At 29.5% G+C, this 14,380-nt stretch overlaps 1 protein-coding gene across 1 annotated transcript; it reads left to right on the top strand.

Annotated features, from left to right (window-relative positions):
• Positions 1–1,921: 1,921 nt before the first annotated feature.
• LOC129910199 (uncharacterized) lies at positions 1,922–7,882 on the top strand. The gene is made up of 4 exons (XM_055987473.1): positions 1,922–1,999; positions 2,071–2,526; positions 3,251–3,564; positions 7,866–7,882. The coding sequence occupies exons 1-3, from the start codon at positions 1,943–1,945 to the stop codon at positions 3,518–3,520; spliced, it is 783 nt and encodes a 260-aa protein (XP_055843448.1). The 5' UTR covers positions 1,922–1,942; the 3' UTR covers positions 3,521–3,564; positions 7,866–7,882.
• The last annotated feature ends 6,498 nt before the right edge of the window (positions 7,883–14,380 follow it).

Here is a 14,380-nt window from a genome sequence, read left to right as displayed (position 1 = left end):
ATATGCTTTCAAAATTAAAATCCAAACTTATAACAACGCTGACTATAAATGACTGAATTAATAACTCTCTGGAATACTTTACCTAAAATATTCTTTGCTAAGAAGAACTATGAGATACATCTTTTACCCAAATGTTATTTCAAATCGACAAGACAACGACCGACGACGACGAAAGAAATTAAATCAAACTGAAAATGGTAGAAGTAGATTTTCAAAATTAAGCGCGTAACAAAAAACAAAACGAAAAAAAAACAAAAAGGATACCTTCAGTCCATTCAACTTCAATATTATAAGGAAAGGATTTAATAGAAAGCTGAAAATGGTGGTAGTTTTAAGTATATTCAACTCGTCATTGGGCATATTTCCGACCGCCAAATTACTTTAATTGAATAAATTTATAACCGACAAGGACGAAGACGTTGGGATGGAAGTTCTCGGTTAAGATTTTCAAGCACACACCAATAAATTAGTTTTTTTTTGTGTTTTGTCAAAAAGTTTTCAAAAGGTCAAGAATTATTTTTGGGATGATGAGAATTTAATGATGAAGGTCAAAGAAATTTTGTAATTTTAAAGTTTAAATTTTTAGCAGTTTTTACAGTTAGTACCTACAGCTTAAATGTTTACTTTCCTCGCAAAAAGTATGACCTTAAGACCTCTTTAAGAATGCGAATTTATGAAAGAAAAATGTCTTCATGACGAATAAAGACTTCACGAAGCAAAAAGTATGACCTTAAGACCTCTTTAAAAATTCGAATTTATGAAAGAAAAAGTCTTCATGATGAAATAGGACTTCAAGAAGCTAAAAGTATGACCTTAAGACCTCTTTAAGGATGCGAATTTATGAAAGAAAAAAGTTTTCATGACGAATTAGGACTTCAAGAAGCAGAAAGCATGACCTTAAGACCTCTTTAAGGATGCGAATTTATGAAAGAAAAAAGTCTTCATGATGAAATAGGACTTCACGAAGCAAAAAGTATGACCTTAAGACCTCTTTAAGGATGTAAATTTATGAAAGAAAAAAGTCTTTATGATGAAATAGGACTTCACGAAGCAAAAAGTATGACCTTAAGACCTCTATAAGGATGAAAGAAAAAAGTCTTCATGATGAAATAGGACTTCACGAAGCAAATGTATGACCTTAAGACCTCTTTAATGATGCAAATTTATGAAAGAAAAAAGTCTTCATGATGAAATAGGACTTCACGAAGCAAAAAGTATGACCTTAAGACCTCTTTAAGGATGCGAATTTATGAAAGAAAAATGTCATCATGAAGAATTAGAACTTCATGAAGCAAAAAGTATGACCTTAAGACCTCTTTAAAAATGCGAATTTATGAAAGAAAAAAGTCTTTATGATGAAATAGGACTTCCCGAAGCAAAAAGTATGACCTTAAGACCTCTTTAAGGATGCGAATTTATGAAAGAAAAAAGTCTTCATGATGAAATAGGACCTCACGAAGCTTAAAGTATGACCTTAAGACCTCTTTAAAAATGCGAATTTATGAAAGAAAAATGTCATCATGAAGAATTAGGACTTCACGAAGCAAAAAGTATGACCTTAGGACCTCAAAATATGATCTGATGACAGTTAACGGTGGAAGAAGGCCCAAAATAGAGATGTGAAAGTCGATATGAGATGCATAAGCTCTATTCTGATAAATTTGTTTCATTTACCACTCAATGGAAGTTATTTTGCAATTACATTTAATTAAAGATTCATTAAAAAACGGATATGTTTAAGTATTTATGATTTTTATCAATAAAACTTTAATTGCTTTTTCCTAGACACTCTTGAATTAAAAACATTCGTTATCTTCTAAAGATATTGACAATTTAATTATTTTCATCTACTTTTCAAAAGTTTTCAAGGGTTAAGTGTTAGGGTATAAAAGCAATGAAGTCTAACTTAGTTCTCAATTCGTATTTTTGCGTCTTTTCGATCATGAATTTCTTACTCTTGTTGGCTGTTTTGACAATCGTTGCTGGAACAAGTTTAGCGGTATCTAAAAAAAAAAACTTAAATTTTAACAAACCACCAAATTACTCATAAAACCTATATATTTTTTAAAGGACAACTTAACAGTTGCAAGTTCAACAGACGAATATGTTATTCTTTGGAATCGAAAATTTCAAAATGACATCAATATTGCTGAAATGAAAATCGAATGCGTTGATGAACGCGGTGCTGATAGTATGCGAGTGATTAAAGATCAACAGCAAGAAGTTCTCAAAGAAATTAAACGCAACGATGAGAGTCTTGTTCCTATTGAGGCTTTGAGTTTGACACAAAAACATTGCGTTCAGAAATATAAAAAGCTATTGGTAACATATACATCGGCAGAGTCAAGATTTGCAACTTGTATAACGAAAGCAGAAACGCGATTAAATACACTTACTGCTCCAGCAAAAACCTCTTTGAATAACGCAAAAAAATATGCTAATCAGGACGTGCCAAATGGTATTGCTTCATGCAATTCAACTTACTATGGTAATGCAACTAAATATGAAGAATGTGTTATTTCAAAAGTAAGTTGTAAAAATATATCAATTGAAAAACAATGCATTTGAAATTAAAAAAAAAATATTTTTTGCAACTGAAAAAAATTTGCATTAAAAAAAAATATTTATTGCAACTGAAAAAAATTTGCATTAAAAAAATTTTTATATTGCAATCGAAAAATATTTGCATTTAAAAAAAATATTTATTGCAAAAAAAATTTTTAACTGCAAATACAAATATTTTGCATTAAAAAAATCTTATTGAAAAAAAAAATCAATGCAAAATGTGTGCATTAAATTTTTTTAAATATTTTTTTTTAATATTTGGCCTTGCCGAATTTTAAGAAATTCGACGAATATTAAAAAAAAAATTATTTAATGCACACATTTCACATTTATTTTTTTTTTTTTTGTCAATGCCGAAAATTTTTTATTTGCAATAAAATTTTTTTAATGCAAAATATTTTTACTTGCAATAAAAATTTGATTTTCAATGCAAATATTTTTCAGTTGCAATAACATTTTTTTGTAATGCATTTTTTTTTTATTTGCAATAAATATTTTTTTATGGAAATATTTTTTAGTTGCAATAAATATTTTATTTTTAATGCATTGTTTTTTTTTTTTTTTTCAAAACATGTTTTTTTTAATCTTAACAAATACATTAAAAAATTTCCTGACGACAACTTGAATGGTTTTAATTTGATAGTAAAAATTTTAATATTTCTATTTTTTTTTTTTTTTTTTTCAGGTCAATTCAGAAGCAGGATATATTGAAAGAAGTCTGCAAGCAGTCGACAAAAATCTAGATGCCAGTTTGTGCAACTCGACTGATCTCTCTCGTGATGCAATTCAATGTTCGTTTGTGGTAGAAAAGAGTGTTTTAGTGACAATTGGCAAGGTGAATAATTTGATAGATCGTTGTATAGTGGACGTGGAAACCGTTTGTCCATGTGCAAAAAATTTAATGATTGAAAGTGAAACTCACAGTTTTAACAAATTTTTGACTCAAATGCCATAAAAAAAAAAACACTGTATAATAACGTGAAAGTAGAATAATTTAAACTAGCCGACCCCGCCCTCGAAATTCGAGCGCCAATTTCTTTATTTGTTTTTATTTGCAACAACTTTAAACACAATTATACCAAAATAGTTTCATTATTTTGTATAGTATTTGTTGTTGCGATTAACTACACTTTTTGAAGACAAAACACAGGTATATATAATATACCTACTTTTTGATTTTTTTTAAACCTGATTTAGATATTGTTGAACTACGTTGTAACTGCACTCAACTACGTAAAAAAAGTATCGAAGAAGAAAATGCAAAGTGTAATCGCCTTAATGCATTGTGTTTGCACCTTGCATTTTGCGATTCAATTCAACCTGTTTCATGTTCCATTCATTCAAATTCCAACATTCAATCATTCAACTTCCACCAACTTCACTCAAATTTGTCATTCACATCATTGTATATATATTTCCATAGTACTATCATGAAGTAAAACGATCTTAGGAACTCTAGTGGTGACTTGAAAAAGCAGAATTTGTATGAAAAAAACACACTGAGCGCCACCTCAAAAAAGTGGCGACATCAACTAATACTAAATTCGACTTCATGATATAAAATATTTTATATACAAAGCACATGTCACATCCAGAGATGAGTATTTACTTCATATGTAGCAGATCTACTTCATTAATTTATTTTGATGTTTCTGCTACGTAGCAACCTATTTCTACTTCGTTTGACAAATTTTTTTCTAAGGAACAAAATTTCATTTAAGATGTGTCGTCTTGTTTCATTTTTTGATAATCGAAAAAGTCATTTAAAAAAATGCATTGTTAGTGCACTTTATTTGTGAATTAGCTCACTAGGCTCTGCAAGAATTTCACATCTTAGACATCCAAATCAAAGACCCATCCAAGATATCAAATATTTTATGTAACCGCCCAGATCCACATAACGGCTGTGGGTCCGGTCATGCATTTTGCATAAAATAAAGCAGACAGCGGCATTTAAAAAACAATCTTAGGTTATTTTATGGCAGATGGCACATCTTTGCTCATGGAACTAAAACCAAGTAAATCTGACTTCCCTGAATGAAAATAGTTTTGCAATAAAAAACACTTTATAATTTGAAATTAAGAATCATTATAGCAATTAAGGGGATGGCTTTTTGAGAAAAAAGTTCATATTTGTTGTGTACGAGTGATACTCTTTCAAGCCATGTAGGCCTCATTTAAATCGGTGCTGGGCTTTTTTTAAAATATATTTATTTTTGGGCATTCTCCTTTGTTTTATATGTATATTTTTTTTTTTCATTATCTGCTACATATTTTCCAAATCTACTTCGTTTTTTTGGGCAATATGTTTCACTTTTCGGGCTTAGCATTCTCATCCCTGGTCACATCATTGTATACTTTGTAGGTTCTCGTCTTAGCTTAGCTTGTAGAAGTTTTAATTTCCGGAAGGGAGAGGGCGTTATTTATCGCACTTCCAGTTTGAAATGATATTTGTGGTAAGGTTTCCATTAAAATTTTAATGAATGCGTTCAGATACTTATTAATGATTAAAGATAGGTTCACATTTATTAAAGGTGCGTTCACAACAACGTCGCACAACAACGTTTTTTTTCATTTTAAAGCCATAACTACAATGACCTAAAAAGTGAAAAAGTGGGAAATTTACAAAATTAAATTTTTTTTATTTCTTTCTAGCAATATTTGTTTTTGTAAAAATTTTTGGAAAAAACTACCAAAAATTTTTTTGGAAACCAAAAAATAAGCTTTTTGCATCATTATTTTTTATTTTGTCGTCGTAAAAACTGTCATAAAATGAGTTTGAAATCTATCACTTTTTGACTTTTCGCAAAAAGTTGCCGTTGTATTTATACTTTTAAAGACTTAACTACAATTACCTAAAATGTGAAAAAGTGGGAAATTTACAAAAGTTAAAAAAATTAATTTCTTTCAAGCTCCATTTGTTTTTCAAAAAAACTACAACAATTGTTTTTCAAACCAAAAAATAAGCTTTCTGCATCATTATTTTTAATTTTTTGGTTGAAAAAACTATCACAAAATGAGTTTGAAAATGTTGACTTATTGACTTTTTGCATAAAGTGGCTTTTAACTACATTGGCTCAAAAAGTGAAAAAGTACAAAAGTGAAAATTTTCAAACTCATTTTTTAATGTTTTTTCGGGCTAGAAAATTAAAACAAAAAAATGCGGAAACTATTTTTTTTTTGTATAAAAACAATTTGTTAAAGGTATAACCACAATGGTGAAAAAGTGGAAAATTTACAAAAGTAAAAAATTTTATTATTTTTTTTTTTGGAAAAACTACAAAAATTGTTTTTTAAACCAAAAAGTAAGCTTTCTGCTGGAAAGTATAAGGAAGAAAAAAAACGTTTTTGTTAGTTTTCCCTGAACCTCATAAGAAAAACGCTTTGCCATGCGGCGATAAAATATTAGTGACTTTTATTCAAAAAAGGAAACGTCTAAAAGTGAAAACTTGGTAAAATAGTAAAGGAACTGTCAAAGTCAGCTATTACATGAAGCCTCAAGAGGCTTGACTCTTTTTTCGAATTTTCTTTTGATACACAGCCACACAAAAAAAAAATAAAAGTTCTGACCTGGGGTTGCGACTAAGTTTTCCATATAGTTTTTCAGTTTTTGGGTCGCTGCCCCATCACGTCAGGTTTTCGAGATAACCTCAAAAAATGTCACGAAAACAAAAAAAATTTTTCTCTGATCTGGATGTGCGAATATGTTAATCATATATTTTTTGGATCGCTGATTCCAGATTCGAAGTCAATTTTGCCTTATCACGTCAGGTTTCTGAGATATCCTCAAAAAAATGTCAAAACCAAAAAAACTAAATTTCTTATCTGGGGTTGCGTCTAGGTTTTTCATATAGTTTTTGGGTTGCTAAAACCGAATTCGAATTCTATTTTTCCGTATCACGTACGGTTTTTTAGATATCCTCAAAAAATGTCAGATAAGAACTTTTTTTTTAGTTTAGACATTTTTTGAGGATATTTCAAAAACCTGACGTGATACGCCAAAATAGACTTCGGATTCGGTTTTAGCGACCCAAAAACTATATGAAAAATTTAGTCGCAACCCCAGATAAAAACTTTTGTTTTTTTTGGTTTTGACATTTTTTTGAGGATATCCCAGAAACCTGACGTGATAGGTAGAAATTGACTTCGAATCTGGATTCAGTGATCCAAAAACTATATGATTAACATATTCGCACATCCAGATCAGAGAAAAAATTTTTATGTTTTCGTGATATTTTATGAGGTTATCTCGAAAACCTGACGCGATGGAGCAAAACGGACTTCGAATTCGGTTTCAGCGACCCAAAAACTATATGAAAAATTTAGTCGCAATCCCAGGTCAGAACTTTTATATTTTTTTGTGTGGCTGCCCTACTAACAATTTTGCTTCTATAATGCTTTAAAGAAGCAACAATTGCATCTGTAAAGCTTTATAAAACCAAAAATGTTAGTCGGGTGTGTAATCATTCTGTGAGGCGCGTACTATTACACGATGCCTCTTGAGTCAAGGACTCAAATTTGACATTTATCTTTTGAATTAAAATTTGTTGTTGTTGTATTGCACCAAGAAGCAAAAAGAAATGTGTTGAAAAAAGAAAAAGTGGAAAAAGAAACTTCAAAAAAGAGTCTCGGACTCACGACCCACGACTCTCCGGTCGGATAATTTTTTCTTTTATCTTTTTTCTCTTTTGCATTCATTATGTTTAAAAAAAGTCGCGCCTCTTGAGGCTTCATGTAATTGCTGACAAATTCTTATGTTCTTTCAAGAGAGAAAAGGATGAAAATAGATTTTATTGGTATCAAAAGTGTTTACAAAAGATTGGACCTTAGTAATAGACTCGATTTTAATAGAATTCGATTTTAACAAAAAAAATTCATGGTAATAAAACAAACATCTTACTTCTAAACTTAGATAACTAAAACAATGAAAGTTAACCATAGTTTACATGCGATCTTAAAACAACGCACCAATGTGAACCCACCTTAATGTTTTTTGATTTTCGCTGAATGCTTTCATTCATTCATTTAGTCATGAATGACATTTCATTCCAGTCCATTGGAAGTTTGCCAACAGATATTTCCAGTTGTTTTTGTTTTGCTTTGTTTTTTTTTTTTTACTAAAATATCGAATTTTATTTTAATCAATTTACCTATTTCGGTTAATAAAAACTTTAAAAATTATGCATTCTGCACATCTAGGGAACATTTGCTATCGGTCGGTATATAATTTATGCCCCTTCGGTTTTTGTGGGCCGCGTAGTTTGTACCACAAAATTCGTGTTCGCCGTTTTATTATATGATAGCTACTTTCTCGTTCAGTTATTTAAGCAAATACAAGATAGACCAAAAAAATGATGAGTGCATTTGTGTAAGAGCTAACAATATGGGTCCTAATTAATACCTGAGGCATTTAATCTACAGGTTAAACAAGGTGACAAGTCGAAAGGGTGACAAGGTAACAAAGGGAGTAGAAATCACCTCTTTAAAAGCAATATTCATCACTGACTTCTATAAAAAAAAAAAATCGATAGTCCTGTTATAAGCTTCAAACTTAACAAAAGTGAAAATGTAGGCAAAGGGTTGCCAGGTATTAAATATAAAAAACAATGAGTATTTTTAAGCATAAAAACCTTGACTTATTAGTAAAAGCGAAGGTCGATGCAAGTGGGTTGCCAACATTCTTATTAAAATAGTTGAAGAAGAAAAAAAAAATTTTTTAAAAATTTTAATTGAAATTTGGTAAAATGGTAACACTTCTTTACATACTGAAGGTCATACATTTTACGAAACGTAAGTAAAACCATAGGATTGCCAGAGTCATTAAAAAAAATCAAATCTGTTGTACATCCTGAAGTTTAAATAAGTGTTATTATAGCTCTTACAAGTGGTAAAAATGGTAAAAAAAAGTTCAAAAGCAAAAGTGAGTACGCAAGGGTTGCCAAGGAATTCATCAAAATTAATAAATTTAAAAGTTACATAACAAACAAGATAAAAAAAACTTGGTACAGGTATAAGCTAATTAATATATTGAAGAAACTCAATCTTCAGGATCTTAAGTCAAGTACTAAATTTCAAACATGGAGAAAGTTTTTTAATTTTGTTTGATAAGATACAAATTTTTTTTGAACAATATTATTGTTTTTTTTTTTTTTTTTTTTGAAAACGAATCAATGAGTTTTTTTTTTGAAACTTTGTTTTTGTGTGTCGATTAATATTTTCTGTTTAAAAACGGCTCTTTCAATTAAAAAAAAATCTTTACTATACGAGTAATTAGTAATTAGAAGTAATTAGTTTTAACCTTGTTTTTAACAAGAAAAAAGTTATAATTTTTTGACTAGTACATTTTTGGTACAACTACCTAACACGGCCAAGCTTTGCTGTATCTCACCGTGATTCACCAATTTCGCCTATATAAAAACTTAGGGGATTGTAAATGGGATGTTGTGTCAAAATTTGAAAGCGATTGGTAAAGAACTTTTCGAGATTTGCTATTAAAAGCAAAAATGAACATGAAATATGCCAAACACGTTGATTTCAACTTAAGATTTCTCGAAGAAGAAAAGAGATACTAATTAGATTTAAACGGATTTAGAAAGACAAAACTTAGTTCTATTAGAAATAGTTACAAATTTAATTAAAACAAATAGCCAAACGCTAAGAAATAATATCGAAAACTGGTAAAAAGCGGCATTTTCAATTTTCTAACGGGAATATCTCAAAAACGTGATGTGATAGAATTTTTCTGACTTCAGATTCGAGCTCAGCACTGAAAAAAACCTATAGAAAAGAAAAATACCTTGGTGTCTGTATTTCAAACAATATCACATCCGTTACAAAAATATGTCACACCCGTTACATTTTCGAATTGTTATCAAAACACGGTATTTTGTAAATTTCTTTCAAATATATTCTTAAATAAGGGAAACGTAATAAAATCTTCTTTCATATTATTTTTCATTCAAATATCTACAATATGGCTTTTGAAAGTCACCGAAGCAGATTCTAACGTCACACCCATTACATCTATAAATCTTAAGAGTTTGTGATGTTGAAAGGCAGATATTAAAAACTTAATTATTAATTAGGTTTTGAAGCTATTAAATAATAATTAATAATTAATAATTAATTAATTAATAGAATAATAGTACACAAATCAGGAACAAAAAAATTGCGTAACTGTGTCACACCCGTTACAATGGAAATACCCATAAATCATTCAACTTGAAATTCTGTTTTTTGTCTCGGATTAAATGAAGTTCAAGAATTTAAATACATTTATCTCATAAAAGTAAATATTAAATTTTAAAATATAAAAAAAACTAACAGCAAACAAAAAAACTCAGTAAAAAGACATACAGATTTGTCCCAATGCCAAATGTACAAAGAAAAAAAACTTGACCACACACTGAGTGGCATTTTCTCTCTATATACAACCATTCAAAGTATGCAATTGTTTTTGTCCCTTTTTCGGGTCTACATAATATGTCTCCAAAAAACAAACCACACAACATGATTCCACTACTTAGTTACTTTATATTCATTACCCGGATCATTGCCAACAAAAAAAAACTTAAATTCCTTATCTAGCTCTAGGACATAAATTACTACACACTTTGTCATTAAATTGAAATACCTCTTAACTCATTCCCTGCTTCAAAGTCACAAGATCCTTCTTATAAGGAATATCGTGTAGATATGGTTTTCATCTATTTTAGCTAGAGTTCAATCCACACATTCAAGGGTTCTTCCGAGAGTGGACTTGGAAGTTGAGTAAATAAAACAGACAACTATTCGAATTTCAATGACGAGAGCCATCCTCCTCCAATTAAGAAGATATAAATCAAACAGTTTAAGAAGGATAGAATCAACCCCACACAAAAAAGGGAATAACCTCTTGGTTGGTGGAGAATCCACTTTAAAGTGAAATAAAGACTCTATGACGAGTTTTTTTTGTTTTCTGGTGACACACTCTCTTGTTTCGGTGGTAGTAATTTCAAACAGAATACTATTATAATACTCTGCCCCAAAATGTGGTAACAAGGCATTTGTTAATCAAATTCCCGAATTTGTTTTTAACTTGGCAATAGCCTAGATAAGGTTTATAATACTCGTATTATATGAATGTCTGGTTGTTGTGCATGTTTTTACATCTGTGCTGTGTTGTTGAAAAAGGCAGACAACATCGACGAAGATTGTTTGCAATGATGGGAATGGGATGACAATGGTGAACTTTTGTCCTGACAACTCTATTTTAAAAGGAAGTTTTTACTCTTTGTTTGTTTATTTTAGTGATGATTAATGCATTTCTCACTGTGCGTTTGGTGCATCCAAGTTATCTTTACACTTTACAGCAAAATGTTAGAAATTTATAAAAGTTTTAGATTTAAAGCTTTATAAAGAATATTATATTTTGAAGTTTTATATTTAACTACATATTTCAAAAATAGTAAAAATGACATTTATAGGAATTTTGTAGTGACCTCTTCAAATAGTATATGTATTAATTAATGCAGCTCCAGGTCAATAAAAGATTTTTACATACTCTTCATCAGGCCTTTATATAAAAATGACTTTTGCCTCTAGAGGGCTCCATGTTTAATTTAAGGCAATGTTATATAAGCTATAACACTGTGTTACAAAAATCAGGTTTCAAAATATACGCGGGCGAAGACCTATCACGTTTTGTAGAGCTAGTCGCACTGATTACGAAACGGTGTTTAAAAAGTCTCTAACATTCCCAAAATGTGGAGTTAGGGGCAAAAAACGGTTTCTTGGACCTTCACCCATTGAAAAATTTCAAGCTTCGTAAATTTTTTTTATAATTTCTGATAGAAAATAATAATATTTTTTTTTTAAATGTAGGTATATAAAACATGTGATTCAGTTAAATCACCTAGAATTTATAAGCTGTCAAATTTCAAAAACTCCATTTTTTTGTCATCTTCCCAACTTCGACATCAATTAAAAATATATTCTTAAATAATATTCATTTCCAAATGAAACGAGGTATTTTTTATGAAAATCAGTTCAAAATTGGCACGGGCACAGAAATTTGAACGTTTGGGCACCGAACAAAAATGATATTTTGGCACGTAGTACGATAACTTGGGTGCCAGGATTTGTTTTTTTTTAGAGGAGTTGAAATAATCGATTTCAAAGTTAAAAATAGACAAAAAAAAATTTTTTTGAGTCATTAATTATTATTAATTAACTAGTAACTACTATTTTTGTCCAGATTGTGAATTTTAATAAAAAAAATGACTCATGTAGAAAACTACCTCAATTTATTCCTTATCGAACAGTGAAAACAATATGTTTCTATGCCTTCTAGGTTTTGAGAAAAATACTTTTATCAGATTTTTTCTTTTTTTAAATTTTTCTTTAATTTTTTTTTTATTTTTCAATTTTCTCAAAACCTAGAAGGCATAGATACATAGTTGAATGATTTCCAATTTTTATACATATGAAAACTGTCATAGAACTTACTAGAACACAATTTTCTATTATTTTCATTATCAGCAATAACAACAAAGTGTTTTCTGCAAACAATGAAAAACTTGCATAAAAGATTGCACAATGATATCAATGCTCAAATCAAAAAACTGCCATTAAATTTTGCTCTCCAAATAATCTTATGAATCGTTAGATCCGTTTGTTTTTAAAATATTGTTTTCTCTTTATAAAAATTAAAAAAAAATTTGATATGCCAATAAAAAGGCAATATTAATTGAGGCCTAAAATCAAAGCTTATAAGAAATTCATTTAGTCATTTAAAAAAAAATTGATTTTTCAAAAAGAAAAACACAATTGAATTTTTTTTTAAATTGAAAAATAAGTTTTTTTTTATTTTAAAATTTGGTATAAGACTTTTATTTGTAAAAAATTTTCATAAAATCGGTTGTGTCGTTTAAGAGAAAATCTGCCATTAAGAAATCGGTTCTATGGCAAGTAGGTACTGTTAATAACAGTCCAAAAAATATTTTTCTTATTTCAAAAGTGCGGCCTTATTTGCAATCAACATTGCAACAATCTTTTTTTTCTAAGCAAAATCGTTAGAGCCGTTTGTGAGAAAATTGCAGTCTTGCGAAATTTTTATATTGGAGATTTCCGTTAAAAAAGAGATATTTATTAAATAAAAAACGTTTCTTGGAAATCACGTACAAATAGTCTGTATAGCCCGGGAGCCAGCGTCATTATTCAATGTTAATGATGATAACGCTTAAATTATTTTTTTATCTGTAGTTTAGGCAAATGTAATCAACAAAATCGATGCCTGCCACCTCAACAGTGGGGCAATAAGTGGCAAAAAATTTTCAAAGTTGTAAAAAAAACGAGGTCACATGTCTAACATGATAAGACTTGAAACCGGTCTAGAACGTTAGTTGGCACTGCCTTGAGAAAAAAAAACCATGCCTGCCACCTGGACAGTGGGGCGAAGTTATCCTGCCGCTGACCTAAAGTTGTAAAAAAAACCGTCAAATTGTTATATGTGATAAGGGCTGAAGTATGTTTAGATAGTTAGTTTGACATTTAAAATAGAGGAAAAACCATGCCTGCCGCTTGCGTCCCGGGGAGAAGTCGCCGGCAGGATCGAAAATAGTCGCACTGTCGCATACTGTATACAATCCAAAAATATTTTGTTTTTGGGTAGAAATCTGGGAGAGAAACAATGTTTTGATGAATTTTGTAGACCGTTTAATAAAGAACACTGAAAAAATAATATCAGCTCTAAAAGTCTAATATCACTCCAAAAAAGGGGGCAAAGAGGGGAAAAACATCCTTTTTAATCTATTAATTATTTAATTTTATCTAAACAGCTATGAAACTAAATGTATACAAGAAATATGCATATTTTTTGCATAATTTTATATCTTATAACAATAATATAAGAAAAAGGGGCACAAAGAAGGGCAAATGGGATACAAACACATTTTTATATGGTTTCTTGATACCCATATATTCAAAACGAAATTCTTTTAGAATAATTAGTTTTATTTTTGGCACTAATATAAATCAAACCATAAAAATTTTTTTTTTTTTGTTTCATAACGAAACGTAATGTGTATTTTTTTTTGCAAAAGTCGTAACTGGCACAAATTGATAAGATTATTGCAATCTTAATTTCACATTTTTTATTTGTGAGATCCTTACCAGAATTGCCACTGGTAATATATTTATTTTTAAATGAAACATTTTTTGCAATCAAAAATGTAAATTTTTTCAATATAAATGTCTTTTTTTTTTCAAAAACATTTTGTTTGTCAATGATGAAGTTGTTTTTATTTAATTCATGGATAAAAATGTTACTTTTTTTTTAATTATCAATTTATTTTCAAATGAATACTTTCCTTTTCCTATTTTTATACCTGAGTTCATACTTGTGCAAAAAAAATATAATTGAATAACCATTTTTTGGCTCATTTTCATAGTAAATTTTTTTATACCTGATTTCCTAATTGGTGCCAAGAAAAAGTAATGAAGAAAAATTATTTTGCATATTTTACCTAAAAAGGGTTAAATGCTCTTTTTTCAAGAAAAAGTAATTAAGAAAAATAATTTAATAAATCTACCCTATTGAACATTTTGGAAACAAAGGAAAACAAAGAACCACCATCGCATGTAGATGTCCGAATTTTCGATGGATTTTTCATTCTTCATCTGATGAGAGAGATCCCAGCTTCTTTTGGAAATATTTCAAAAAAGATACTGCAGATGTTTACGAGATGTACACTTGTACAGCCGGAACGGTGATAGTAACCTTTGACGAGTACTTCTCACCCTCAATCAAGGACAATGAACACACGTTGCGAGGTAC

Source organism: Episyrphus balteatus, chromosome 2 (assembly GCF_945859705.1).
Source record: "Episyrphus balteatus chromosome 2, idEpiBalt1.1, whole genome shotgun sequence".
NCBI lineage: Eukaryota > Metazoa > Arthropoda > Insecta > Diptera > Syrphidae > Episyrphus > Episyrphus balteatus.
This window is presented reverse-complemented; position numbering and strand designations above follow the sequence as displayed.

Coding starts and splice junctions, on each gene's coding strand:
- LOC129910199 (XM_055987473.1), top strand. CDS start 1,943: ATGAATTTCTTACTCTTGTTGGCTGTTTTGACAATCGTTGCTGGAACA. Junction 2,000..2,070: donor TTGCTGGAACAAGTTTAGCG/GTATCTAAAAAA, acceptor TATTTTTTAAAG/GACAACTTAACAGTTGCAAG. Junction 2,527..3,250: donor AAGAATGTGTTATTTCAAAA/GTAAGTTGTAAA, acceptor TTTTTTTTTCAG/GTCAATTCAGAAGCAGGATA.